At 53.8% G+C, this 27916-nt stretch overlaps 1 protein-coding gene across 1 annotated transcript; it reads right to left on the reverse strand.

Annotated features, from left to right (window-relative positions):
* Positions 1-320: 320 nt before the first annotated feature.
* On the reverse strand, positions 321-27916 carry NSG1 (neuronal vesicle trafficking associated 1). Its single transcript, XM_063108106.1, has 5 exons — positions 27840-27916; positions 27348-27502; positions 23701-23817; positions 8772-8882; positions 321-2170 (listed from the first exon to the last, which is right to left on the reverse strand). The coding sequence occupies exons 2-5, from the start codon at positions 27474-27476 to the stop codon at positions 1970-1972; spliced, it is 558 nt and encodes a 185-aa protein (XP_062964176.1). The 5' UTR covers positions 27477-27502; positions 27840-27916; the 3' UTR covers positions 321-1969.

Raw genomic sequence — 27916 nt, forward strand, 5'->3', positions numbered from 1 at the left:
CTCCGAGAACTGCTGCCCCAACACTTTACTGGCAGGGCAGGCAGGGGCCATGGGAGGCCTGGTTTCCTGCCACTGGGTCCAGGCCATAGAAGAACAGGGCCTGCTGTTCTTGTGCCCGTGTGTCTGACCCTCCAGGAAGTAGACACAGGAACACCGATTTGTAATTGAATTGAACTGTAACGTAATTGAACTGTAATGTGGTCCTGAGACATCTGGACCACATCCGTGCAGAAAGCCTCCCGACATCCCTGTGGGCGTGGGACGGCTCGCAGTGCTCCTGGAAACGCGTGTGCATACACACAGTCCATTGGGCTGCACGGGTATCCTTGTGTTCTTTATTTGCAGAGTGAAATGTTAGAAGTTACATGTGAGTGAATTTACAGTCAATAAAGTACATGTCTACTAGAAAATACAAATGGGGTTTCCCTCTGTCCTGTGCTTACGTGGGCTTCCTTTGTCCATCCAGAGGTGTGCAAGAGGAGTTTTGGCACATATTTATTGCTCTGATGTGTGCCCCACGGCTTCACAGCATCCTTCACAGCACGTGCCTTGGTGCCGCACACCCACCGTGCTGAGGTCATGGCCTTCGTCTCCAAACACCCTTGATAGTAAGATTTATTTTATGTCTTGGAAGCCCATTTCAGGAAACAATATCAGGGGTGGCCGTGACCACCATGCTTGTTTGCAACAGATCTTGCACTATTTGCCATTTATTTCTGATCTACTAAAAACAGTGAAACTTTTGACATATCCACCAGAAACAATACATTCAAATAACACGGAAGAAAACATCTGTGATATCTTCTTTCTATTTAATTGTCTTGCACACTTAGTTTATCTGTCAATTTCGTAAACATAAATTTTAATGTCAAGATTCAAACTGAAACAATTTCCTTACAAAGACTGAATTGAAATGTCAGTAACTGTATTTGCAAGGCGCCACACCAGCCCCTACCAGCCTTTCCTGCCTGTTTCTTACATCAAGGGAGTTATTTCTGTTTCACAAAATAAAAATTAAAGTATCCTTGGCTTACCAGCAGTTACATTTTCACTTGTCCCACCCAGCTAATTTTTAAAAAACTACCTTGCTAACCGGGCTGTTGGTGCAAATTTATTAGTAATAGAAGTGAACAAAAGGGCCAGTAAGGTTTCTTTCCTATTCAGCATATCACAGAGCAGATGACACCTACAGGGAGACGGATTCCCAGCCTCGAGGGTCATCTCTTACCAAGCCCTTCCCTTCCTTGCTGGGCCAGTCCACACATGCTGGAGTGAACCACGCTGTCTCTACCAGCAGCGCCCCTCTTTATCAAGATGCCGGAGCCCGAGGGGACCAAGAGACAGTCTGGGGACATACACCGTCCCCACCCTGAGCATGCCTTGTTGCAGCGCTCTCCCACACCTAGGAATCAGCACATGGCAGGGGAGTGGGGGGGGTCTGCTCTTAGGTGTGCTGCTTCCTCCCTTCTCCACCCACTACTGTGTGTCTTAGCAGGTGGCACTGTTCCCAGCTGATGGCAGGTGGGAAGAAAGGTGAAGTATGTTCACTCTTAGCAAAGCAAGAGATCACTTTAGATATGGCTATGCAGTAAGGTTCACAGACAGCAGAGTGGGTTAAAAAAATCAGTTCCACAAAATGCATTATTTATCTGAAGTCCAAACCCCTGGCATATCCAGTGTAAATTTATTTTTTGACAGCATCCAATAAATCCCAGTAAAGGGGCTAAGTTAAGATTCCTTAACATGAAAATTGGTGTTGGAGCTCTTTAAGCAATGCTGATATGCACTTGATTCTATGCCCATGGGTAGTCGGCAGCAAGTTTTATATGCAAAGCAGCATTAGCAAACAGAAGCAACTGCACCGTAAATGAGTAACTTCTAAATTATTGATAATTATATTTAATGAAATGTCCCTCAAAGTCCCTTTGTTACTTTCAAGTGACACATTATAAGGAACTTGCCCATCTTGCTAAGCTGATTTCTCAGCTGCCTCAGTCTCCTGTTCAGACAGCTTCTCTTCCGATAGCACTGACATCCAGGGCGATACGGAGCGGGTGATGCTCTGCTTGGCCAGGTTGTAGTGGTTTATGACTGTGTAGAATTTCTCCCGGGCACTGGAGTCCTGCTCCGCATAGTAGCTCTCCAAGCCTTCTGGAATGCACTGGGTGTTCTGAAAGACAAGAGGCCACTGAGACCATGCAGGGTGCAGAAGGGATGGATGCCAGTGTGTCTCCAACTAACACCCACAGGTACTTACTGAGCACCTTCCCGGGGCTTGGAAGAACAAACAGCGAGTGCAATGGTGCCCAAGGGTCCCACCCCTGGCTCACAGCCAAGTAGAAGCCTGAAGAACTCCTAGCGGAATAGACTTTTTAACAAGTGCCATGACAGACTGGTGCTTGTGCTCCAAGGGCATGTGTGTGACAGGCCAACAGGGCTTACTTCACTAAAGATCTTGCACTAGTTGTCATTTATTTTTAATCTGCTAGAAAACAATGAAACTTAGACATGCCTAGAAACAACCAATTCAAAGAAGGGAGGGACGGGAGTGAGAAAGGCATCCCTTGGGCTAGCTCCTCAGAGGCTGTCCCAGGGGAGGAGAGGAAAGCATTCTAGGTGAGTGGAGGCCCTGGGCAGGAAGACATGGGAACTGCAGGAGACTGAAGGCCAGCCAGTGGTCACAGCCAAAAAATAAGGCTCCAGGTTCAGGAAGCCAGGCCTCAGCTAGCCTTAAGGGTCCTGGAGGGAGTCATGAGGTAGACCCTGTGACCCAAAGAGCAGCAGGAGGCCACTGAGGAGCCTCAAGAAAGGTAGCAGCACAATGCTAGGAAGCTGTCACCTGCAAGCCACAAGCCCTGAGAAGGGTTCCAGATATTTGGAAGCCCCCAAGGTTGAATGTGAAATTTTCTGTTGTATGGACATTTTGGAGGGAGACCAAAAAAGGTTAAGATCCTGCAGCAAGCCTGGCTGCTTGTCACAGGAGCTGACCTAACCCATGCCCCACGACATAGCTGATATGGGTGGAACACTAACTGAGCATGTGGTCAGCGGGCTCACATACTTGTAGGCCCTGTACCAACCCCACAAGGAAGATGTGCAGAGATTGCTAATTGTCTTCCATACCCATCCTCCCCCAGAGTTGACACTTGGCACCCCAAGTAAAGACTACATTTCCCAGCCTGCCTTGTAGACAGGTGAGGCCATGTGACCAATGGGATTCGAGCAAATGTAGCAGGAGCAGGTTCCAGTTGGGCCCTTAAAGGGAAGCTGCCTGCTCTCCACTATTCCACGTCCCCTTCTTGGCCAGCACTGACCACCCACAGGAAAAAACTTTGTGGCCAGCAGAGCAGCAAGAGACAGGGAATTGGGGCTTCATGGGTCCCACAGTTTCCACCTTGAACTTAGTGTGAGAGAAATAAAACCTTCCATCTTGTTGAAGCAACTAAGCAGTACACCCATGCCAAGAGTCTCTTTGTCAGATAGGAGAGTAAGATTGAAGTTAAGTCAGGGGTCCCTGACCTAAGCCCCCATCACAGTCACCTGGGGAGAGTTTTAAAACTCCCGATTCTCCTGTCATCCCCCCACCCCACATGTCTGAGCTGAGTCATCTGTCTTTTCAACATCTCCCTGATGAGTCTGAGGTTCAGTCCCACTGAGCCCAGCATCTCGGCCAAGGCCACCTTGCTGGTCAGTGGCAGAGGCCACAGCACTGACCAACTCCTGGTACTTAACAAGAAACCCTTGGTAAGTGGACACCCCGCTGCTGGGATCTTTCTGTGAGGATTCCACGTCTCTGGGTACCTCAGGCCACTGGTGGCTGCCATTCCGGTGGATACAGGCGACCGAGATGTCAGAGCCTGGCCCGGGACACACCAGGGAATGGCTTCGGAGAACCTCCTCCTTGCCTGAACTCACGTTTTCCTCAGCCTCTGAAAGCTACAGGCAGGTTGAGCATCCCTTCCGAGGGGCCTGAGGCTGCGGTTCCAGGCCCACCTGCCCCCTCCCTGGCCATGAGAGAAAAGGAGCTGAGTGCCTGCCATCCATCCGTGTGGCCCTGCTCCTGATGTGCTCCGTGTAGCTGAGTTTGCAGAGTGCTTTCAGACACATCCTCTCACTGGGAGGTGAGTCCCATTTGTCCCATTTTATAGTTAGGGGAAGTGAGACGCAGAGAGCTGATGCCATTCTCCAGGGCCACACAGGGGACCCAGAAACTACAACGCTAGACTGGGTCTCCAGTCAGTCCTCCACCACTCCACGTTGTGTCACCCTCTGAAGGTACTGATCGTGACTTCACGCACCCGTAAGATGAGAAGACAGAAAACGGAGGCCTTGCAGTAAACTCCGTGGGCGTGTGTGTGACAGGCCAACAGGGTTACTCCACTAAAGATCTTGCACTAACTGTCATTTATCTTTCTGACCCAGGGGACGGTGGGTCGGAACCATTCTTTTTCCAGAATCAACCATGGGCTGTCTGAAATCTAGCCAACGTTCATCAAGTCCCCGCCCTGGCACACACGGGCCTCCTAGCTAGTGCTGACCACTGTCACTCGCAGGAGGTTCTGCAGTCCACCCGCACTGCAGGCTCACCCCTCCGTGCCCTACGAGGTCCGGATTCCACCATTCATTTTATAGAGGCGAAGGCTCCCATCTGCCCAGTGACATTCAGAGCTGTGGCTGGAGCCAAGTGTGAGGCCACAGTCTACACAAGGTCCTCTTTGGACCAGCAGCTGCCATGAGCCCCAGGCAGTAACATCACCCTCTGAGTCTAGATGCATTTGACACTACCTGGCTGCTGCATGGTGTCAGAAGCAAGGGACACAGGGCAGAGCATGCAATTTGCTGACAGTGAGTGAGTGTGAGTGTGTGTGTGTGACAGAGGTGGGGATTCTAGACATAGAAAAGCTCTCGTTTGAGTAGACCTAGAGGCCTGAGCGTAACCTGGGGTATCCTGTTCTTTCTGAATGCGCTCCCTCTCCATCTGGATAATTCCTCCCGTGCGTCAAGGAAAAGGAGTGTCAGGGTGACAGTAGGCGGGCGCCCAGCAGATTCAGACGCAAGCTTGGGCCGGTTCCATGCCAGGCAGCAGGACTACCAAGAGGAACACGGTGCAGCGCAGGCCACAAGGCACTACGGAAATCGGCCTTGCCGTGGACTCCACTCAGCAGATCCGAGCTTGGGCTGCTCCGGCGCCAGAAAGTGGCAGGCCATGGCGTCCTCCACAGCAGGAGGGTGGCGCCTCCCTTGTGTGGTCTTTGGTGGAGCAGATGTGGTGGGGCCTGGTTCAGCATCCGGCACACAGAGCCACCAAGTCATCACTGCTGGGCTCAGGGAAGGTGGTGCATGGGGGTATCAGACACGGGGGGATGGGGGAGCACTTGGGATCTTGCAGACATCTATCAGTCAGGAGACCCTTGCAGCAAATCCTCACACCCCACTCCTTGCAGGGCTGCAGAGCTGTGGCCATTTCCCCACCTCAGAGGTGAGTGACTCAGCTTTCACTGGCTCAGTGAAGATGCTGGGGGTAGGCTAATACCACCCTGCCCCATGCAGAACAGTTCTCCTCAGCCCACTGAGCCCTGAAGCATAAAGATCACAAATGCCTGCAAGCCCTCTGTGAGCACAAGAGCTGTTTTCAGAAGGGAAAGGACAGAGAAATGGAATGTGCTTATCATTGACACCGCCCTCGTCTGGCATTTCAGGGTGGGCGCTGTGACAAGTGTGGCACATGGGGAGAGCTTAGCTTTGGAGCCAGGCCCTGGTGCCAGCCACATTCTTGAGTTGTCCATCCTCTCTGACCCTCAGACTCTGTCTTTAAAATGGAGCTGATGAGTCACACCACTGGCCAGCTGTGAGGACTAAAGGCACGGCACGATAGCTCAGCTGAGCAGCCAGGACGAGTCCAAGGTTGCACAGTGGACTAAAAAGACAAAAAAACAGAAGGGCCCTGCCAAAGTGCTGCCCTTGTACCATCGGCGTCTTGATCCCAGCATGGGTGTGGGAAGCCCCTGGCACTTTCAGAAGCAAACAGTCCACCCAGGCTTGCAGCACGGGCTTCCCCAGCCAGCCAGGGAGGCTCTGCAGGTGGGCCGGGCTCCCCTCCAGCCCGCAATGCCTCTTCCCTTCCACTCTGTTCCCTCCACCTGCCATCCCTTAGGAAATGTGGGGGGGCCTCAATGGCGCCCAGCATGGAGCCCTGTAAGACCTTCTGATGCAGACAGCACCTGCGGAGCCGTGACCCTGCCCAGGGCTGGTATCCAGAGATGGCTGGGCAATGTCCCTGCCTTCCAGGAGCCCAGCCCAGGGAGAAGGACAGATGGTGTTACCAATGCCTCCCACAGAACGTGGCTGCAAGAAAACGGTGCTGAGAGGTACCACATGGGGCTGAGGGCGGCATGGCCCCAGCAGGTTAAGGCAGGCTCCCCAAAGGGGCATGGGAGCCGAGCCCTGCAGGGTGCACAGGCTTTGCGGTGGAAATGAAGATGGGGAGGGGAAGGCTCCCTGAGACGCTCCTGCCCGTCCCCATCTCAGCCCTACATAAAAGGAATGTAACAGAGCCACATGTCACCTATTCAGCCTGCCTTGGGAGAAACATGACCCAGCTGGGCCTGGATGTAGAGCTTGAGATGGTTCCTGAACTCTTCTGCACCCCATTCCCTCACCTGTGAAATGAAGCTGATAACCGCCCCCCTCACGTGGCACTGGGAGGACTAGGAGGAATTTAAGGAGATGTTGCGGACAGCCTGGTGCACGAGCAGTGCTGTTAAGTGCGAGCCACCCAGGAGTTCCACCGTGGAGAAGAGCGTCTGGTATAAAGGCAGGACACAAAGGTTGTGGGATTGGGGGCAACTTCCCCATCGTGTTTAAAACTTTTCTGTAACATTCATATAACTTCATGGTTGTAAAAGAGAGTGGAAATGGAAACCTAGTGTCCTCCCCAGCCCAGGTCTGCCTTTTAATCCCCTCGTGACACTCCTCAGCCTGGCTGGCAGGAGCCGCTGCTCAACCTGAGCCCTTCCTGTGGGGTGCCTGCTCCCCACGTTGTCCAGCACCTAGAACACTTAGTAAACGAACAGCCCCTCTCTTTCCCTTTTCCTGTTGGTAAAACAGGGATCTAATGGCATCTCCCGCACAGGGTTTCTGGACACCGTCAATGAATCCTGGTGCAGCGGCCCGTTGTGAGCACACACGAACATGGGGGGACCACCTCTCCTTTCCTAGCTTCAGCCAAGGGCAGCTGATGTGGAGCAGCAGCTCCCTGGCCCTTCCAGATCTGCCCTCCAGAAAGGACACCCCCCATTTGATGCTAGTGGAAAATGCCAAAGTCCCATGAGACGCAGCAGCAGAACAACCCACCAGGGGACTCTGAATCCCCAGGGCTGGTGTCGTCTCAGCCTCCGGACAGACTTGAGTTCTTCCAACTGCAGTCCAGGGCGTGGACAAGGACTTGCCAGAAGAAACAAGAGTGAGGCACGGGTCTTCCCTCTGCTGTGTCACCTCCCACAGACCTTCACAGTCCCCTACTGGCCTGTGCACCAGGGCCCACCACCCTTCTAGAACTGCAGCCCCCTACGCCGCGTGCCCAGTCCCTGAGCCTTCTTTTATGTTTAGAGCCTTCTCTTCTGTTTAGAGCCTCCTCACTAGTATACAACCGACTTCTCATGTTTCTTTTAGAATGGAAGGGTGCCTCACCAAGGCAGGGTCTTTGCCTGCCTGGCTCCAGGCTGTGTTCCAGCACCTGTCGGCGCCGGCACCGGCACCGGCACCGAGTGCAGGAGGAGCTGAAGGGAGAGAAGCCTGATGTGGAATGGGGTGAGGGGACCTGGGCTGGGAAAGGCAACTGCACTTTCCTGCTAACTGTGGAAGGCTTTGCGTCCTCACACTGGCAAAAACACAAGCCAAGCCTGAACCACCGAGTGACGGTCGCCAAGCCCAGCTTGCATGTGCATGTGCTTCTACCAAAAACAGGTGGCTGTTCTTTTTGAAAAAATTGCCTTATTTGGTTTTTAGCAGTGCCACATCCTGGAGGTGGGCGTTTCACACTGGATCTGGGGAGTTCAGAACCAGCACCAAGGGTGCAGGAGACGGCGCCCACGGCCGGCGCGTCACACTTCCTCCCCACCTTATCTGCCCGCCCTCTGCTTTCCTCTCTTTACTCCCGTTGTCTTGTGTGTAAGCATCTGTGCCGCTGCGGGCTTTTGGGAACAAGACATCATATGAGCAAAGTGAGCATTTCCATGGGTGTAGAAAGCCCAGCCACCAGCACAGCTCCGCCACTGGAGCAGTCAGAGGAGGGACCCGTGGCCCCAAGGGCTGGTTGCAAGCCCCCGCCCTGGTCCCCATTCCCCATGAGGCCTTGGGCACGGCATTCCTGTTTGGGCCTCAGCTTCCCCTAGTGTGTCCTCCCTCTCTCACGTGGCCACTGGCCCTTCCCCCTCCCTCCCTGGAGCAATGCGCTGGGAGGGGAATGTCACCCTGGGCGTATCCCACACAGCCCCTGGCTGGACCTGCCTTCCAGAGGACCCTCCTGACACTGCTGGGGCCAGTTCCCGGGGACAATTCAGGAGTGTCCTTCCTACTGGTCCCACCGTGCCCTCTGCCCGCCTGCCCTGTCCCCAGACTGGGCCTTCTGCAGGATCCTCCAGTCACCGGCTACAGAGCACTGCTGCTCCATTGCCTGTCCCTGGGCTAGCTGGAGAGACGGCAGGAGCCCAAGAGCTCAAGGGAAAGAAGGGTGCAAAGGGCCCGGGGTTGCCAGCGGGGTGGAGCTTTACCTTGAGGACGAACCCATCGGGGCATGCGCGGTCATACTTGTACACCTTGTAGACGACCAGGAAGACGACACAGGTGAGGAAGGCCAGGGCAAACAGGACCAGCACGGAGACCTGTGGGCAGAGGCAGGGGCCGTCAGGGGTGGCTGGGGAGGCAGCGGACAGACAGGCACACACACAGACACGCACCTGTACACACAGAAACTCACTGCAAGGAGGCACAGCCTGTGGGGGCAGCTGGGGACAGAAGGTCAGGAGAATCACTTTTCACTGGACAAGTGTTTGTGACATTTTAATTTTTCACCATATCCATATGTCACCTTCATTTATAATTATTTTTGGTATTCAAGGCCCCATGTAGAGAGCTGGAGGCACGGGTGTGACAAAGTCTCAGTGCTAGCCGGGCAGCTCACTCACACACCTGGCTGAGAAGTGGGGCCACTGCCGCTCCAACTGTGCCTGTCACCGAGCTGGTGCCTCAGCCACGAGCGAGGCTTCCGTGCCACCAGTGTCTCCTAAGCCCTGGTGTGTGGTGCTGGGATGCAGCACCACACAACACCAGCCTGCCCTTGCGCTGGGACCAGCTGAGCAGGAGACAGCTCCACCCTTCCCCCCAGTTCCCGGTGCGCTTGGTTAGTATCCACGAGGACAGGGCACTACATGCAGCAGTTTTCTTCACCCAGACCAGCGGGCCACTGTTCACAGGTGAACTCATGACGGCGTGTGACAGCTGGCACGGCGGCAGCAGCCCCTGCCCCAGCTGGAGGCTGGGACCTGCCAGGTGCTCACCAGCTGCTGGGGATCCTGGCAGGGGCAAGAGCATGTCATGAGGCTAAAAGGGCGTGTAGGTAGCCCTCCCCCAGCCCAGGTACATGGAGGGACAGCTATGGGGCTCCCCGGACAGGTGGAGAGGAGACCAAGGCACTAGTGCCAGCATGTGGCGAGGGCTCCACAAACGTTGGTCTGAACACGCACAGGGCCGCTCGCTCCCTCCCTGCCCTCCCAGGAGCACCACTGGGTGCTCTGGCGTGAGTTGGCCTGCAGCTCTGCAGCTCACCAGCAGCACCACTCTGGAAGCCTGAGCCGCAGTCCCCCTGCTTACGACATGGGACGATGACTCCACCACATCCATGTGAGTTGCTGTGAGGCTGCAAATGCCCGCAGAGTCCTAATAGTCACTGCAGCTAGTCCCCTGCCTCCGTGTCCCAGGGCTCTTCATTTCTAGTGTCTGGAATTGTCCCCGAGCCTGCATCTTGGCTACAGGGAACCCTTATCACAGGGCCAGCAGTCTGGCCCTACCCAGGGGTGCTGCGCCCCTAACTGGGGCCTCCCGTCCAGGGGCACACATGTCAGTGTCCTGCCACTGTGTTCTGAGACTCAGCTGGTCCTCTGGGTACTCACCACACTCTCCAGGGCAGGACAGGGGCAGCATCAAGACTCTTGTGACCCCAGCCCACTGCTCTCTCCCTCCCCCAACCCCCCACATCCATCCATCCACCTGCCACACCCACGGCTAGCTGCCGAGTCCCCATCTCCAACCCTCACCTCTCCCTCAGCTCACACTCACCACAGCTCAGCTAGAACAAGTCTCCTGTGTCCCCTCACCCAGAGAAAGACCCCTCAGACCCCCAGGCCAGCAAGAACTCTCCACATTACTCTGAGGAGACCCTTCCTACTCATCTCTAAGTCCCCACCCCCTTTCCCTTCCTGTGGCTCCTACCCCAACCCAGCCTCCATGACCTCTCGCTGGGACTGTCCCCCCTCCAAGTCCACTAGCCCTGCTCAGGGCCATCACCCTCTCTAGGGGCCAGAGAAATGCCAGTCTGTCTGGACAACCTACATTGCCTGTGCCTGACACAGGGCACAGAGGACAGAGCCAGGGTGCTGTCCAGGGCCACAGTGCCCATGGGGAATGGCACCATCCAGGTCTCAACAGTGGCCATGGCACACAGGCAAGCACACAACCACCTGGTCCTGCGGCAGCTGTGTGGAGCCTGAGGATGAAGGAAGCTGGAGTTTGCAGGAGAAATGAGGAGCACATGGCAGCCGGAGGAAGCAGCAGGAGCGCGCCCAGGCAGAGCATGTCAGCAACAGTCACAGCCCTGACAATGCCTGGCCCTCAGGAGAGGCTGGTGGGCAGGGTCGGAGCACAGGCCCTGCCTGGAAGTGGGCAGTGAGGTGCCACCCCCAGGGCTGCTGGGAGGCCCACGCAGTCAGTGCAGTCCCAGGACGTGGAGACCGGTGCCTGGCGTGCTGAACACTGCAGAAATGCTTGCTCCTGTGGCTACACAGTCACCACCATCGTTCCCTTGCTGGCCCAGGGTCACACAGCTGGCAGGTGGCACAGCTGGGCTCTCAATCAGGCCACACAGCCTGCTCTATGCTGGCTGCCCTGTCCCACGCCACTGCCACCTGAATCCATCCCACTAGGAACCCAGCCACCTGCCTCTCTCCACAGCCCACACCAGCAGGGCTGCCTCATGCAGGTGGTCCGTGGGGAGACTGGCTTCCATATCGCTGGCCTCCTTCGTAACCCTTTATATTTTATTCTGAGAAGAGGTCCGTAGCACACCACAGAAGAGGCCCTGTTGGAAGTCTCTAAGTCCTTGGAGAGATGAGGCATCCATTAAGCTTGTCCCTTCCATTTGGAAGCCACATCAGAGTTTGGTTCATGGAACCCCATCTGTTTAGGTTTAAAAATAACCCCCAGCTTTCTCCGCAGGGCTGTGGGGAAACCACTTCCTCGGGGGTGTCCTCTGGAACCTGGCCTGGGCCTTTCATCCAGGACTCCTGGGCCTAAAGGCGGAGGAGCTCACAGAACTGAGAAATGAGACCATGACAGTCCTTGGAATCGTCCAGAGGAGAAGGGCAAAGAAATCAATCCACGGAGTATCAGCAGGCAGTGTGGGCAGGCCAAGCCCTTCCCCGGTGGCCGTCCTCTCTCCTGCTCTCAAGCCACTGCAGACCCCGGGGCTGGCCACTCCTCGGCCTCGGGGACTGCAAACTCATTACATGACACAGCACCACCCTGCAGTTGTCGTGGCCAGAGGAGAGAGCCCCAGGCCTTTCCAGAAAGACCCACAACTGGCTCAGAGTTGAATCCTGGCTCTGTAAGCTGCAAGAGCTTGAGCAGGTCACCTGGCCTCCCTGGCCCATACCTTGTCTCTGAAGTGGAGGACAGTGCCTCGCGCCCTTACACGTTCATCAAGAGCATGACAAGACACTGTGGGCAGCCCCACATGCCAGACCCCTGTTAGGGGTTGAATTGTGTCCCCCTCAAAATATATGTCGAAGTCTAGCTCCCAGTACCTGTGAATGTGACCTTATTTGGAAATAAGATCTTTGCAGATTTAATCAAGTTAAGATGAGGTCATTAGATTGGGCCCTAATCCAATCTGAGTGATGTCCTTATTTAAAAAAGAGGGGACAGTTGGACACAAGACACGCACATGGGGGAACGCCACGTGAAGAGGGAAGACTGGAGGGTGGCAGCTGCAGGCCAGGTGGCACCAAAGATCCCCAGCAACTCCCGGAAACCAGGACGAGGCAGGAAGGACCCTCCCAGCGGTTTCAGAGGGAGTGCGGCCCACCGACACCCACTTTGATTTCCGACTTCTGGCCTCCAGGACTGGGAGAGGAAATTTCTGTTGTTCTAAGCCCCAGTTTGTGGTGCTGTGTTACAGCAGACGGGGAACTAACGCAGCCCTGATACCAGAGTGACGTCAGGGGCTCACTGCCCCAAAGACGTTCCCTCCCTGCCGTTATCCCTGTTCCCCAGCAGGAGGACTGAGCTGCCTTCGCTTCTCCTGGCCCCTCAAAACCCTGGCCAGGCCCACTGCCTCCAGGAAGGCTCTGGAACACCCTAGCCTCTCTCTGAACACCAATTACACATGCAGGCACCATCTTTTTTTCCTATTTAAGGGAATAAAACTTTGTCCCAGTTTGGAGATTTTCATAAACCTCCTTCATCCCCCCCCCCCCACGAGATAATTAGGAAGATCCCATAACAAGGGGTAAAATTACTGATTCAGATATATGTGTTTCCCAGGCCCTCGGAGTGTCCTTTACACCTTCTCTGCAATGACACACCATGACATCCTGGAGAGCCCAACTGGAAAATACTTTGGTCAAGAGACAAACTAGCCTGGGTCTAAGACTGAGACAGCCCTGGGTTCCCAGCCTGCTTGACCACACATAGGGGGCTGCCGGCCCAGCACCTGCTTTGCAGTGGAGACCCCCTGCTGGGTACACGGGGGAAACAGCAAGCCCTCAATAAAATGCAATTCTGGCACAGCACCGCAGCCACCCAGCAGAGAAGACGCTCATGGGCCGGCCAGTCTAGTCACCAAAGAGGCAGCACCTTCACATTGACCAACAGGACACCCAGGTAGTCCTAAGACCCCAGGGTCCCACACAAGCAGAGAAGCAGCAGCCATTCACAATGACCTCAACCTGGGCACAAAACAGTGGCTCAGCTGAGAATCATGGGAACTTCTAAAGATCGCAATGTCCAGACCCTGCTAGAGCAGTGATGGTGGAATAGCAGAGGTGGGACCCAGACATCAGTATTGTTTAAAAGTCCCCAGATGCTTCCCATGCGCAGTCCAAGCTGGAGCCGTGGGGACAAACAGAGGATTCCACTTCTGAGCAGAATTTCTGCAGCCTGGGTGCTGCTGAGCTGCCGACCCAGACTTTGCACTCTCACAACATACTACTCTCAGCAGTAGCTCCGGAGGCTTCTGCCATGCTCTGCACTATGGTGGGCAGTTTAAATAAAGCCTGTATCCTGTGATGGCACCTGCAAGGCAGTATCACTGACTACATTTTACAAATGGGGAGACTGAGGCTCGGGCATGTAAATGACTGGTCCAAGTCAAGCTACGGTTAACTGAATGGCCCCCCAAAATACCCTGGTCCTAATTCCTGGAATCTTATGTGGTAAGGGACTCGACAGGTGGGATTAAGTCACAGCTCTTGAGATGGGGACTTTATCCTGGATTATCTGGGCAAGCCCCAAAGGTAATCACAGGTGTCCTCGCAAGGAGGAGGAGGAAGGAGATTCTGCTACAGAGAAGGTGACGTAGGATGGAGCAGAGGGAGACTTGAAGATGCTGTGCCACGGGATCTGAAGATGGAGAAAGGGCCACGGCCAAGCAATGCAGCTCTAAAGACAGGAAAGGCAAGGAAGTGACTCTCCACTAGAGCCTCAGACACAGCACGACCCTGCAGACCCCTTGCTTTTGGCCCAGTGAAACTGATTTAGGACTTCTGACTTCCAGAGCTGCGACTGTGTTAGTGGTAATTTGTTACAGCAGCCTCAGGAATGTCATCCATCTCCTTTCAAGTCCATCCCCCGATAGACAGAGCCCCTGAGGGAGGGCTGTGACTCCCAGATCCAGCACAGAGGAGATGCCTCCAAATGGTCACAGAGGAATGAATGAATCCAGTTGGCAGATAACCCATCTTCCCAGGGGCACTTACTGAGCAAGCCCTGGGTGCCTGGAGCCAACCCAGAATAACATCTGCACATCGAACAGACCATAAATTCAGTTTGCAGGAGCGTAACCAAATGGTCTTGCATACGAAGGAGGCGGGCTCAGGGCGGCTCTTCCCTCTGGGACCCCTGGAGGAGGCCTGGAGAGCCCGCAGTTGACAGACAGTGCCTGACCCCCAACCTGTCCTCTCCAGGGGGGAGCTGTGGGCTCGGAGGCCGGGGACTCCCTTGATTGGGAGAAAGGTATTTCCTCAGAAGCAGGGCCTTTCTCCCAGGGCTCAAGGCTCTCTTAGGCATGGGAGGCACGGGGCCTGGGCCCACTGTGCTTGCAGGGACCCACAAAAATGTTTTGATTTTAATTTTGTTTCAAAAACAATATAATAAGAGTATATAATAAGGAACCCGGCCTGGACTATATTCATCTTTAGACCCAGGCAGTCGTCATTTTCTTTTCTTTTTATGGAGGAAGGCGCCCATGAAGGCCCTGCTTTCTTCCATCTTCTGGAATCCCAAAGTGGCCAGTGGGTATTCTCAGGTGCTGTGACAGTGGGCTCCCTCGGAGTGTCCATCTCGGGAGTCAGCTGAGTGGTCTGCAGAGCTGTCCTGTCCTGTGGCATCACCCTGGTGTTCACTCATCACAACGCAGGGCAAGAACTGCTAAAGGAAAGGCGGGAACACAGAGGAGAGACCCCCACTTTGCTTAGGAAGGCTTCTGGGAGGGGGTGTCCAAGTCTTAAAGGAGGGATGCGAGGGAGGAGGAGCCTAACAGGAGAAACTCTGCAGAAGGCCTGAGGCGTCAAAAAACATGGTGTGTTTGAGTGTGGCTGCAGCATTGTGTGTCCTGCAGAAGAGGGGACACAAGCCAGTGACGAAGGAGCCTGTCTGCCACAGCAAGGAGCTGGAGCCCAGAACAGGGGCTGCACATTACAGGATCCCAGGCGGCAACTGCCCCTTTGTGACAAACTAGCATTTCTTACAGCACTGAGCAATTATCTGAAGGACAGATGTTTGCCACTGATTTACGTGTGTGTGTGTATGTGTGTGTGTATTCAAGCAGAGTTTACATCATCCCCAAATTTATAACACTTTGTGAAGCTGTCAATAAAAGCTATTAAGTAGGAGACAGTGGGATGAAATTATAGCCACTGGACAGGAATTTGTACGCATTGCTGTGTCCTCCGGTGTATGCCTCACGGTGGCCCTCGGTGGCCCAGATTCCACTGCTGCAGGCTTTAGGGGCTAGTGCACTGCAGCAGCAGGGTGGGGACAGCCTGGGTCAGCGTTCCAGCATGCTCATGCCACTGACCTCTTTGGCAGCTGGTGAAGCACGAATCCATCTCAGAATGATGTGCGAAATACATAAAATACTATATGCAGAATTGCAAAGAAAACCAATTATATCACAATACTGTTATCAAAATATTGCAAAAATAGAAATTTGTAATACACTATGTATGTGCTTCTTTATTAATTCACTAAACAAAATGTTATAAATACTGTGATTTCAAATGAACAATGAACGTAAACACTCTCCCAAGATCTTGGCAACAACTGCAGTGTGATATACAAACACCTGTGACTTGCATTGGTGACAAAGTCACAGGCACTACTGATATCTCTGTAGTTTACTACCTACATTAAAAGGTAAAGGAACTTGTACACTAAAAACAATAAAGCATTGCTGAAAGAAATTAAAGAGGACCTTAATAAATGGAAAGTCACCCTGTGTTTGTGGACTGGAAGACTTACTATTGTTAAGATGGGAATACTTCCCAAACTGATCTACAGATTTAACGCAATCTCTATCAAAATCCCAATGGCTGTTTTTTTTTTTTTTTTTTTGCAGAAATGGAAATTGCGAGGGACCCCAAAGAGCCAAAACAATCTTGAAAACAAGAACAAAGTTGGAGGATTCACCCTTCCCAATTTCAAAACTTACTACAAAGCTACAGTAATCAAAACAGCATGGCACTGGCATAATGACAGGTATATAAATCGGTGGGATAGGACTGAGAGTCTAGAAATAAAACTATGTGTCCATGGTCAACTGATTTTCAATAAGGGTGCCAAGACCATTCAATGGAGCAAGTACACCCTCTTCAACAAATGGTGTTGGGACAATTGGATTTCCACATGTAAAAGAATGAAATTGGACCCTTACCTTACCTCACACCATATACAAAAATTAACTCAAAATGGATCAAAGACCTAAATATAAAAGCTAAGCCATAAAGCTCTTAGAAGAAAACAGAGGAGTAAATCTTCATGACCTTGGATTTGACAATGGTGTCATAGATATGACACCAAAAGTACAAGCAACAGAAGAAAAAATAAATTGTACTTCACCAAAATTTAAAAATTGTGTGCATCAAAGAAACAAGCAAGGAAGCATGGTGGAAAATATCTGCAAATCAACTCAATAGGAAAAAGACAAAAAAAAAATTTAAAAATGGGAAAGGACTTGAATAGACAGCTCTGTGAAGAAGATGTACAAATGGCCAACAGGCACATGAGAAGATGCTCAACATCACTAGCCATTAAGACAATGCAGATCAAAACCACACTGAGATACCACATCACACCCACTGGTATGGCTATAATAAGAATAACAATAATAATAAATGTTGGTGAGGCTATGGGGAAATTAGAACTTGTACTTTGCTGATGGGAATGTAAAATAGTGCAGCTGCTATAGAAAACAGTGTGGCAGTTCCACAATACATTAAATATGAAATTATCATATGTACCAGCAATTCTACTCCTGGGTATATACCCAAAATAATTGCAAACAGGTGCTCAAACAAAAACCTGCAGGTGAATATTCACAGAAGCACTATTCACAACAGTCAAAAGGTGGAAGCAGCCCAGGTGTCCATCAACGGATGAATGGATAAACAAAAGGTGGTCTTTCCAGACGGTGGAATACTACCCAGCCTTAAAAAGGAAGGAAATTCTGACAAACAAGGATGAGCCTTGAAAACATCATGCTAAGTGAAAGAAGCCACACACAAAAGGTCACATATTATATGATGCCATTTATATGACATGTCCAGAGTAGGTAAATCCACAGGGACAGACAACAGATTAGTGGTTGCCAGGGGCTGGGGGGAGGGGCAGTGGGAGGAGTGACTGCATAGTGGGCACAGAATCTCCGCTTGGGGTGATGGAAATGTTCTGGAACTAGACAGTGATAATGGTTGGACAACATGGTGAGTGTATTAAGTGGCATTGAATTGTACACTTTAAGATGGTAAGTTTTATATTATGTATATTTTACCACAATTTTTTAAAAAAATGGGCCAGAGGAGGGAGGCAGGAGGCTGAGAGTGTCACCAGCTGCTGGAGTGTTTTCTGGAAAGCTCGGCCAGGAACAGACAGCAATTAGGATATGGGTGAAGCTTATAACGAGTATATATGGAGGAACTGTGCATCCCAGATGCTTGGACAGCCTAGGTTGATATCTACTGCCTGGCTTCCCACCTGTTTTGTCCGCTGTCATTCACAAAAGTGTTCCGGTGTGGGCCATGAATTACCTGGTCACTTAGCTGACATGGCACTGTCCCTGTGCTGGTTCTCTGAATACTCACCATGAGGGAGGAATGAGTAAAAACCCCAGTATCTGAATTCACTGTGTTCCCATCTGCTCTTCTCCTGCTGGGGGCCTCCTGGGGCCACTGTCCAGCTGGGGGTCGGGGGCACCAGGACATCTGCCACAGGGAAGAATCACCCCATGAGTCCCACTGGCACAGAAGACAGAGCGTGGTGGGCTTTGGCGTGTCAGATGGATGTGGGTCTGAATCCCGCTTCCACCCCTCATTAGGTGGGTGACTTTGGTCCCATTCCTTAAACTTTCTGGCCTTAATTCCCTACCTACAAAATCAGGACAGCAAAGCCATCCTCCAGAGACTACTGTTCAGAGCAAAGGAAACACTACTCTGCAGATCCGTGCCACACTGGCCAGGTCGATGCTGGTGGTTCGCACTGGGCTGTCTCTGTCCTCCCACCCCCGGGGAGGGGAGAGGGAATGAGCATTTCTGCTGAGTAATGTAGCGGGGAGAAAATTGGAAAAAGAAGATGAATCTTGATGTCTTCCAGCATTTCCAGCATTAAATATTTTAAGTAACCCACACAAAAGTGAACGCATAGACACAAACATCCTGAGATGACTCCACCCACTTATCACCCAATTCTGGATGAAGTCCCCGCTCTACGGCAAGCCCGGGCACCCGTGAGCTCTGCCACTGCAGGCTGCTCAGCACAGCTGAAGGTTGCCAGGGTGTCCAAACATGCTTCCAGGGTCTCCAGTACCACTGCCGCAGGATGACCCCCCCAGCATCGCATGGCCACCCCCCACTGCTGAATGCCAAGGAAACGGTATCACTGTTCATAAATATTGAACAGATGCATCTTGAAATGCACCAGGGAATTATTGGAGAGTGTGGAAAACAGACAGGCGCACAGGAAACTCAAGGTCATTAAGGATGTGAGAAAAGGATACAACCACCCACGGGGTCATTTGTGAAAAGGGACACCCCCATGGAGTGCTGACTCAACTATGAGGACCATTCAGACAAACTGGGGCTCTCCTAAGACGCTCTCCCGGTGTTCTCTGTGCTGACTGTGAAAGCCATTGTGTGCAAGGCCGACCTCGGAATCTCATAAGGTCCCAAAGGCAACTCGGCACCAGGTGAGGGGCGTGGTTTGATTGCCCGGGCTTCTAAGTCACAGGCAAAGAGAGGGTGCACAGGTCTCCAAGTGTCCACAGCTCTTCACGGTTGCCACAAAGCACAGAAGACTGGAGCAAGCCCTGATGGAACTTCCCTTTCACCTGCCTAATTATGGCCCCTCCATTCTCCAAGATGGGAAGGTGGGTGTTAGGAAGCCCCCCAGAAGCACCCTGACACGCTGCTCTGCATGGGCAAGTGGGAAGCACAACTTTAAAAATGTTTAGGTTTAGTTCCTTTAAGATACTTTTCTGCCCACATTTATTCTCGCTGTAAATACACCTCCAATTAATTAAATGACTGCTTTCCTCGTTGACTCTAACCTCCTCAGAAGCCTAGACTTTTGGCCGCTGCTGGGTGACTCATCCAGCCATCCCTGTGTGGCAGAGTCTTGCAGAATCCTTTCTCCCAGCAGCAGTTACCTAGCAACCCGCCTAGCAACCTTGTAGCCTAGAGATTAATCCCCGAGCGATGATCATAAAGCAACATCCAAAAAGACATTTCATTTCAAGGATGCCATCCAAAGACATACAAAAATGAGGTGCTCGTGAACTGCACAAATTAGAGACAAAAGGGGGATGCGTTATTTACTTGTTGTTTCGAAATCTGAGGGCAGGATTTCATTCCTGTGATCACACACGGAGATGGAGAGCACTGAGATGACAGCTGGGTTGGGGAGCTCACGGAAGCTGTCCAGGCACCTGCCACTGCTGTGGCTGACCCCTGCTGGGAGGGACGCACACGGGCCAGGGAAGGCAGGTCCTCTCTTCTGACCTTCCATGGCACATACATCTCAATCAAGCCTGTTCCCACACGCTCCCCAGTTCCCAGAAAGGGAGGCCCCCCAACCCTCGACCAGCCAAAGCTTCGCATAACAGCAGCATGTCTCATTGTGTGCACGCATTCAGGGCTACCAGAAATATAACTGGCCAATAAAAGGCCAGGAGAACATTCCAGAAGATTGGGTACTCTTGGCATTTTTAAAAGGCCCCAGCCCTCCTGGTCCTGCCCTGCACTTGTGCTAAAATGCATCCCCATCCAGAAAGGTTTGAAGATTCAGTATGTGTTAGAATCACCTGAGAGCTTGTTAAAATGCACATCCCCAGGGTCCAGGGTCCCTGTGTTAAAATTGAACTTCAGGTGATTCTAATGTGGGTGGCCCCAGACACACTTAGGGAAACAGCTCTTTGGAGGCTGCTTCTCATGCACACACCCCACAGCAGGTAGGCAGGGGGCTAGGTAAATCCCCTTCCAGGTTCAGAAGGGCCCCAGAATAGGCAAAGTCAAGAGGCACCCTCAGAATGCAGGTCATTGAGCTGCAAACGTCCAGCCTGTGGGCATCCTGGCCAGCCTGAGTGTGCTGGGCTGCCCTGGCTCCTGCCCTGCCTCAGCCACTTGCGTTTGGCCTTGGGCAGGTCACCTGCCAGACCTGGTGAGTGTCACCGGTAGGGCTTACATCCACACACAGCCCGATCCATTACGTGAGCTGCTACTGAACTAACTCAGCAAGCAGGAGACCCATGGACAGAACTGGAAATCTGGCCAAGCCCCCCATTCACAGGAGGCCAGCAGCACAATTCATCATCCATTTACTTATCAAGCTGCTACTGAGCATGCATTAAGCACGAGAGTGGAGATGGCATCCGGAGCCCTTACCATGGCTGGCACAGAGCAGCTGTGAGTAGGTTGTTTGCACAAAGAGTCCCTGCGCCTTCATATTTGGCCGATGCTCTTATCTCAGGGGGTGGCTATGGCTCAGTTCCCTTCCCCAGGTGACCAACTCAGGTCAAGAAGCCTTTGCTTCAAAAGGCCACCCCAGGGACCTTGCCAAGACACCTGGTCACAGGCCTCAAACCCAAGAGAAGCGTGGGCCAGCCCAGCCCCTCAGAGCAAGGCATCTGGGGGGCGAGGGGCCTGGAAACTGTGACATATGAAGAAGAGTCAGAGAAAAGAATGTTTATGTGGGGGAAGACTTGGGATAGCTGGGCCTGCCACATCTCCCCAGACTGCCGGGATGGGGAAAGGATCGAGGGCCACAGGGTGGCAATTCTGGGAAAGGTTTAAATCAGCAAAGGAAAAGGATTGGTAGAGGTGGAACAATCCAGCAGCAGATGGGCTGCCTGGGGCTGAGAGCTCCCCTTGTGAACCTGTTCTCCAGGAGATACCAGATGACCTCTAATGCCACAGCCAAGAGCAGGTTGCCTGGGTTCAAGCTCTCTGCCTTGGTTTCCCCTTGATTGTTAAGTGGAGATGATAATGGCGCCTATCTCAGGAGGTGTTGATGAAAACTAAATGAGTTAATGAACATAACAAGCTTTAACCAGAGTCCAGCTCCTGGGAGAGCCAGTGACTGCTGGCTGCTGTTACTGCCTCGTTAAAAAGGGCCGTGGAAACACATGAGGGCGAGGCTAATCCCCACTGAGAAGCACCCAGGAGGCCTCCTGGCAGAGGAGCTATCTGAGCTGGCATTGCAAGGAGATGGAAGGAGCTGGGGGCTGGAAGCAGTGGCCTTCCGGCTGGGGCTGGTGGAGACCCCTACAGAGGTGCAGGTAGCAGGAGGTGTGCTGGAAAGGCACTGGCTTTGGAACCAGAGAGTCACTGGGAGAACCCTCGCTGCCTTGGGACCACCTGGGACTCAACAGCCTCGTTTGCAAAAGGGGCTAATGACACCCCCTTCAGGGTGGTTGTGAATCATAAAGGAGGCCACAAAAGCTAAGCATAGTATACTAGACACCAGCAAGTCTGTGTGTAAGACTAAGGAAATGGGTGCCTACTGCATACATCACCTTCCTAAACAGCCACAGGAAGTGGCAGCAGAGAGGTAAGGCAGGACTCCTGCCCCAGCAGCCACTCCACCCGGACAGGCACAAATCGTCTGAGGTCATCTGTGGTGCTCTGAGCCCTCAGGTTCTGGGCAACAGCAGCCAGGGAACCACAGAATCCCGGCCGCACTACAGAGCACCCTGGTCGCAAATGTGCGTCACCCATGCCTTAGGCAAGAGACCTGGGGACCTGCTTCAGATGCTCGTGTGGGAAAAGCACAAAGGACACCAGAGGTACGGGACAGAGCCTGGCACACGACGGACACTCACAGATGAAGGAACAGACGTCCAGGTGCCACACTGCTCCCTACTCTGTGGTGACCCAAAATGCCAGGGCTGCGGGAGGCAGAGGTCAAATGAAGCATGAGAAACCCAGACTCCTTCAGACACCCAGATGGCGCGCAGCCACCGGAACAGGGGACATCATGACCTTGAAATCCAGGTCACTCCTGCCTCAACCAGAGGGCAGCAGCTGGTCCCAGGGTGCGGAAGAGCCAGGACAGGCGAGTGGCAGCAGATGAGGCACATGCTAACCCCACCAGACGTAGCGGAAGAGAGGTGTTGACTTCAGGTCAATCCATCCTGGTACCGGAATGAACCTCAAACATATATGCATTGCCAAGCCAAGAGTCACCAAAAGAGCATCTCAGCACCTACAACGTCCTTACATACCAGCAGAGACCTCCCTTGCGTCTCAACTGCCCACCTGCAAAATGGGTTATAGGAACAGCACCTAGTGTTAGTAGGAACAGGCAGAGGGCTGCTGGGTGGATTAGAAGGGCTAACACAAGTGAACCCCTCACAGATGCAGAAGACAGCAATGCTCACGGCACCCGCTGGACCAGGAAGGCCCTAAGTGGCCGTGTGGAGCCACGGGAAGAAAGAGAGATTTAAAGTCACATTACTCCCCTGCCCCCACCGCCACCCTCCTGTAATTCACAAGGTTGTTGGAGACATCAACCAGGATCTGATCTGCACAGCTGCTCTGGAACTGCAGGGGTGGGCTGTGTGGGCGCCTGTGCACCCAGCAGAAGCAAACTGCTCGCACATCCACGTGGGGGGTGGCCAAGGAGCCACCCTTCAAGGCCAGGGGACCCAACGATGTCTCACATCTCACGCCTTTGAATCTGGGTAGGGCCACCATTTTTCCTTCTCTTGTGTTCCCCAAGGAATAAGTTTCCAGAAGATCACTTTCCCAACTTCTTTCTCAACCAATGCCACCTCAGAGGCTGCCCACATTGTCTGGGGAAGGCTCCTCCCACCCAGGCCTGTTGGAACCTGCCCCTTTCAGCAGCTGTTCCTCTGTCATGTCAGGACGTGGCCAAGGATAGAGGTGGAACTCTGGAGGGCTCTGGAGCCAGACCGCTCTGGATCCTGACTCTGCTGCGTAGAGCTGTAACCACTCTGGGCCTCTACCTCCCCATCTGCAAAATGGGTGGTACCGATGGTACCAACCTCCCGTGGCAGGTTGCTTAGCAGAGCTCACAGAGGTAAAGGGCTCCGAACGCTGCCGGGCACGTAGTGAGTGCTGTGCACTAACCTTTTGTTACTGTCTGCTGCCTTCCTGGAACTGTTAGGGAGACATTTTAATGTTTGGTAAGTGATTTTTCATATGTTTATAACTTTGTCTATAAGAAAGTTTATGGGTGGGTTTTCCCTGTTGTAAAAATAAGTAATGTATAATCATTTTGGAAGATGAAGAAAAAAGACTTTTTTAAAAACCACGAGGTTAACATGTCGGTGGGCAGCCGGAAGCCGTCAGGTTTGTGCACCTGGGATCAGCCCAGATACAGTGTCACATCCTATTCCTGTCCCTCTGCGGTTCATCTCTGCAGCTCGGCAGACCTCTCCTGGGGTCAAAAGCAGCATCTCACCCCGCCATGGCCACTCACCTTAAACCTCTCAGTGACACCCTCGGTGATGCTGACGGTGAACTCGGCTATCTTGGGAGGACGTGCTTTTCCTTTCTTGCGATCAGGTTCATATTCAGTCTTAGTTTTCACAACCACCTGACCCAGGGAACAAAGAAGCAAAGGGTCAGTGGTCCAGCCAGAGGTGCCAGACCCATCTGCCCAAGAGAGTGGGCCTGGAAGCTTGCACGTTCAAAGTCACCATTTCACCACGACGTCATTCACAAAAGGAGTGAGAGCAGCCACCGCTCACTGGAAATCTCCTCTGTGCTAGGACTTTCAGAGAAATTACCCACTAATAGTCCTGATAGCAGCCCCAGGAGGGACATATTATAACCTAGGGGCAGAGAAGTTAAGCTCAGTGGCCAAGGTCATGTGGCTCATAGGTGGCAGGGCGGGGAGGCGGCGTGACTTCTGACTCCTAACCCAGTGCCCCTCCACCCGCCAGACCATAGCCTTGGCCCAGGGAGGTGGGAGGACAACACATGTGCTTTTCCACTGGTCTTAACATGCCACGGTGGGCACAAAGGAGAAGATCCGAGTGCACTGTCCGGTCCCTCCAGGACAAGGCTGAAGGAGCAGGCACCACCCCCTAAGGTAACAATCTGGGGTCAGCCTCTGTCTCCACCCCACTGACCTCCCCTCGTCCCTGTCCCTGCCACAGTCCCCAAACGGTCTCCCTGCTGTCACTCCCCCTCCACCCTCTATTGCACGGGAAATGTTTTCCCAACCTGGAAGGCGACCTGCCCTGCACAAACCCTTTCCCACTCCCTCTCTGGGCTGCTCACAGCCCTGGCCTCACCAGCACCACCTGCATCACACCCTGTTGCCAAGGACTGTTTTACTCCTCTGTCCCCAGGGATGAGGGAGTGTTCAAGAGCAGTGTCGAGGGCGTACACGTCTCTAATCCCCAAACCCCACTCCGTAGAGCAGGTGCCAGGGAGTGGCTGTCGGACTGGAGAGCACCAGCCACTGCATGCTCCTCTCCTCTGAGTGAAGACACCCTTTCCTGGGGAGACACCCACTCTGCATGACACTGGGACCAGAACAAGGGGAGTCCAGCCACTCAGGACGATCGGCCCTGAGCAGAGGGCCAGAGAGCCTCTCAGTCCAGCTGTGACCTCCGGAGAAGGAGTGGGGGAGAAAGCAGCCCGTGCTAGGTGTCACTGAAAAAGATCACAAGAGCCACAGACCTTGTAACCACACTCCTGGCACTCTGTCCCCTCCATTCCCTGGCACGCAGCTCTCCCACGGTGGAGAGGAGGGCGTGCCTAGCATGAGTCGGCCTGGGTGCACACCCCTTGAGGCAGCACCTGGGTGTCACCCTGCCATCCTCTAATCCCAACTGTACCTGACTGGCCGTGTGACCCTGAACACACACTTGGCCACCTGGAGCCACTTCAGTCACCTGTGAAGTGGCAGCAAGGCTTATCTCACTGGGCTGCTGTAAGGGTGAGGAGATGTGCAGCAGCCCCAGCCCAAAGTGAAGGCTCTGGCACTGCTGTCGGCTGCATTCAACCCACACCTGCCACCGACAGGCCAGATGACCTTGGGAAGACCCTTAAACTCTGTGCCTCCATTTCCGCATCTGTAAGAAGGGGGCAACAATGGGAGTTACCACACAGTGTGGTCAGCACACTGAAGGGACTCGAGTCTGTGAAGCAACGTAGAGTGCCTGGTGCAGAATGAGCATCCAGCGAGTGCCAGTTGGACTGTCCCTGATGCTGCTGCCAGCTCTGTGACTGTGTCACTGGTATACCTCCAGCACCTCAGTACTCAGTACACGTTCTTGGAACAGACTCCATTCACGACCCAACTGTATTACTGCCCCTCCAGAATCCCCATCACCTGGGGCAGGTGGCATTGCCCCCCTGAACCCTGACTGTGAGCAACATTTTGTTCTTGTTTGTGTTAAGGGGCATCTTATGTGAGAGACGTCTGGCTCCAAGCAGGTCAAAGCAAGAGGCACTGCCAGTATCTTCTGCATCCTGGAGGACTATAACCTCCAGCTGAATGACCTTGGGCACACTGTAAACTCTCAGACTCAGTTTCCTGGTCTGTGACCTCAGAGACCTTCCCATCGGTCCCTGCTGGAATTCCCTTATCTGGAGCCCCCCTTTGTTGTTTGAACACTTCCACGGACAGGAGACTCACTACCTTTCAGAGCTGCCCAGGCTACTCCTGGGAGACCGGATTGTTTGGCCAGGATTTCGTACCTGCCTGAAATCCTCCTCCCTGTATAAGCCAACCATGCCAGGCAGTTCTGGAATGGAACAGACTGAGGGCATTGAGTAGGCTCAGGTCAAGCAGAAAGAATCACCTGATAGAGGTGCTGCCTCGGGACATGGAGTTCCTGGCACAGGCCACGACTGCTCCTCAGCTGAGCAGCTGGGGGACCAGACTCTGCTAACTGGACAAGTCTGACGCCTAGTCAGGGAGTGTGGAGCAGAAGCTGAGGCCGCAGGCAGCCCCTTCTGCAAAGCCCAGCCTAATCCACCAGCACCTGCAGGGGCCCCGCCATGGCCTGGGGTACACAGGTGTGCCCCTTTTTCAAACGGAAACACCTGCCGCTAGTCCCTTCCCTGACCCTGCCTCCTCTCACCCAAAACATAGACAATGGAGTTCGGAGGGTCAGAACCACCTTGGGGAGCTGAGCCGTGGGAATAAAGGAAGCCTCACAAGAGAAGATCCCATCACAGGGACGTCCCTTCCCCACTCCACCCTGCGCGGTGGTCAGCAATCACCAGCGCACCAGAGGGAACGTGAAGCCCCGAGTCAGAGCCTCCTCAGCAGGGACTAACTGAGACGTGAAATGTCAACGTACTTTGGGGAATAATAGCGTGATCTTATTCGAGGCCAGGTGGGTTTCAAGAAGCAGTAAGATGGTCAGGGTGGATGCTGTGTCTATGATTTTAAATTTGAGTTTTCCCATACAATGGTCGAGACTTTTAAAGATTGTATTAACCTTTTTAAGTGTTAACTCTTGAAAATAGTATCCTTAATGGATAGAAACTGCTTTCTCGGATGCTGTGTTCAAGAAAAGAGGAGATTCTTTAAATTGGGCAGTACTGAATGAGCACTGGCACCGCTTTGGAGATTTCACGGGAGGAAACAAAGAGGAAAGAGGCTCTGTGTGGCAGCACACACCCTCCAGCAGCTCGTGCCAGTCCAGCAGGGCCAGGCAGAAAGGACAAGGAGGGGATGAAGCCTGCTGGCCCACGAGGGGCTTCCCTGCCTCAGTGGTTGAAACTGCACCCCCCCCCCCCCCGGGGAGGCACCCGGGCAGCCGCGCCCCTGGGCTCACCCCAGACCCCGAGACCCCTGGTACCATGGACCGAGACAGGAGCAGGGCAGCTGGGGGCCAGGAACCTTCCTCGGACGAGACTCCCACGAATATCAAGCCATTGTCAGGACGAAGCTGTCACCTAAGGCAGGAGCCCCCGCCACCAGCCGATCCAGGGTCCCGCGCGGGTACACTGTCCTCAACGGGCTCCCTCTGCCGGCCCGAGCCCGCCCCGCTCCGCGTCCCCAGCGCACGCGGCGCGTTTCTTTTGTTGCGGCCGCCGCCCGAGGTTTGGGGGTGCGCCCGCGGCAGCGCGGGGGTTCGGGGGTGCCGGACGGGCCCTTACCTTATCCGGAGGCGGGAACTGCAGCTGATTGACATCGAGGGGCGTCATCAGGGGAATGGTGTCGAAGCCATCCTCCAGCAGCGGCTGCTTGGTCCCCTTCTCCGCGAAATTGTTCCCCAACTTCACCATCGTTCCGGGAGACCCGAGGCTGCCGCCTGCGGGGGCAGGGCCGGCCGGGGGGTCACCGCGAGCAGGACCCGGGGCTCCCCACACCCACCGCCGTCCCGCACCCGCCTCGGCTGTGTCCGGGGAGGGGTCGTGAGGACGCGGCGGTCACCGCCGGATTTGGGGAAGGGAGGCGCGCTGTGTGTTTCCGGACTTGCCCCTCGCCGGACAAAAGCGCCAGGACAGGGGACGCCGCCCCGGCCCGGCCCGGCCTGCCCAGCCCGTGGCGATGCGCCCCTCGTCCTGGGGCTACTGCGCCCTGACGACCCACCCGCGCGTCCTCCCCGGTGCCCGCGCCCCGGGGGCTGCGGCGGGCCCCGCGCTCACCCACGCCCGGCTCCGCAGGTCCGCCCGAGCGCCTCCGAGCCTCCGCGCCGCCCGCTCCCGCTCGCAGCAATGGCGGA

The sequence above is a fragment of the Cynocephalus volans genome, chromosome 9 (genome assembly GCF_027409185.1).
Source record: "Cynocephalus volans isolate mCynVol1 chromosome 9, mCynVol1.pri, whole genome shotgun sequence".
Classification (NCBI taxonomy): Eukaryota; Metazoa; Chordata; class Mammalia; order Dermoptera; family Cynocephalidae; genus Cynocephalus; species Cynocephalus volans.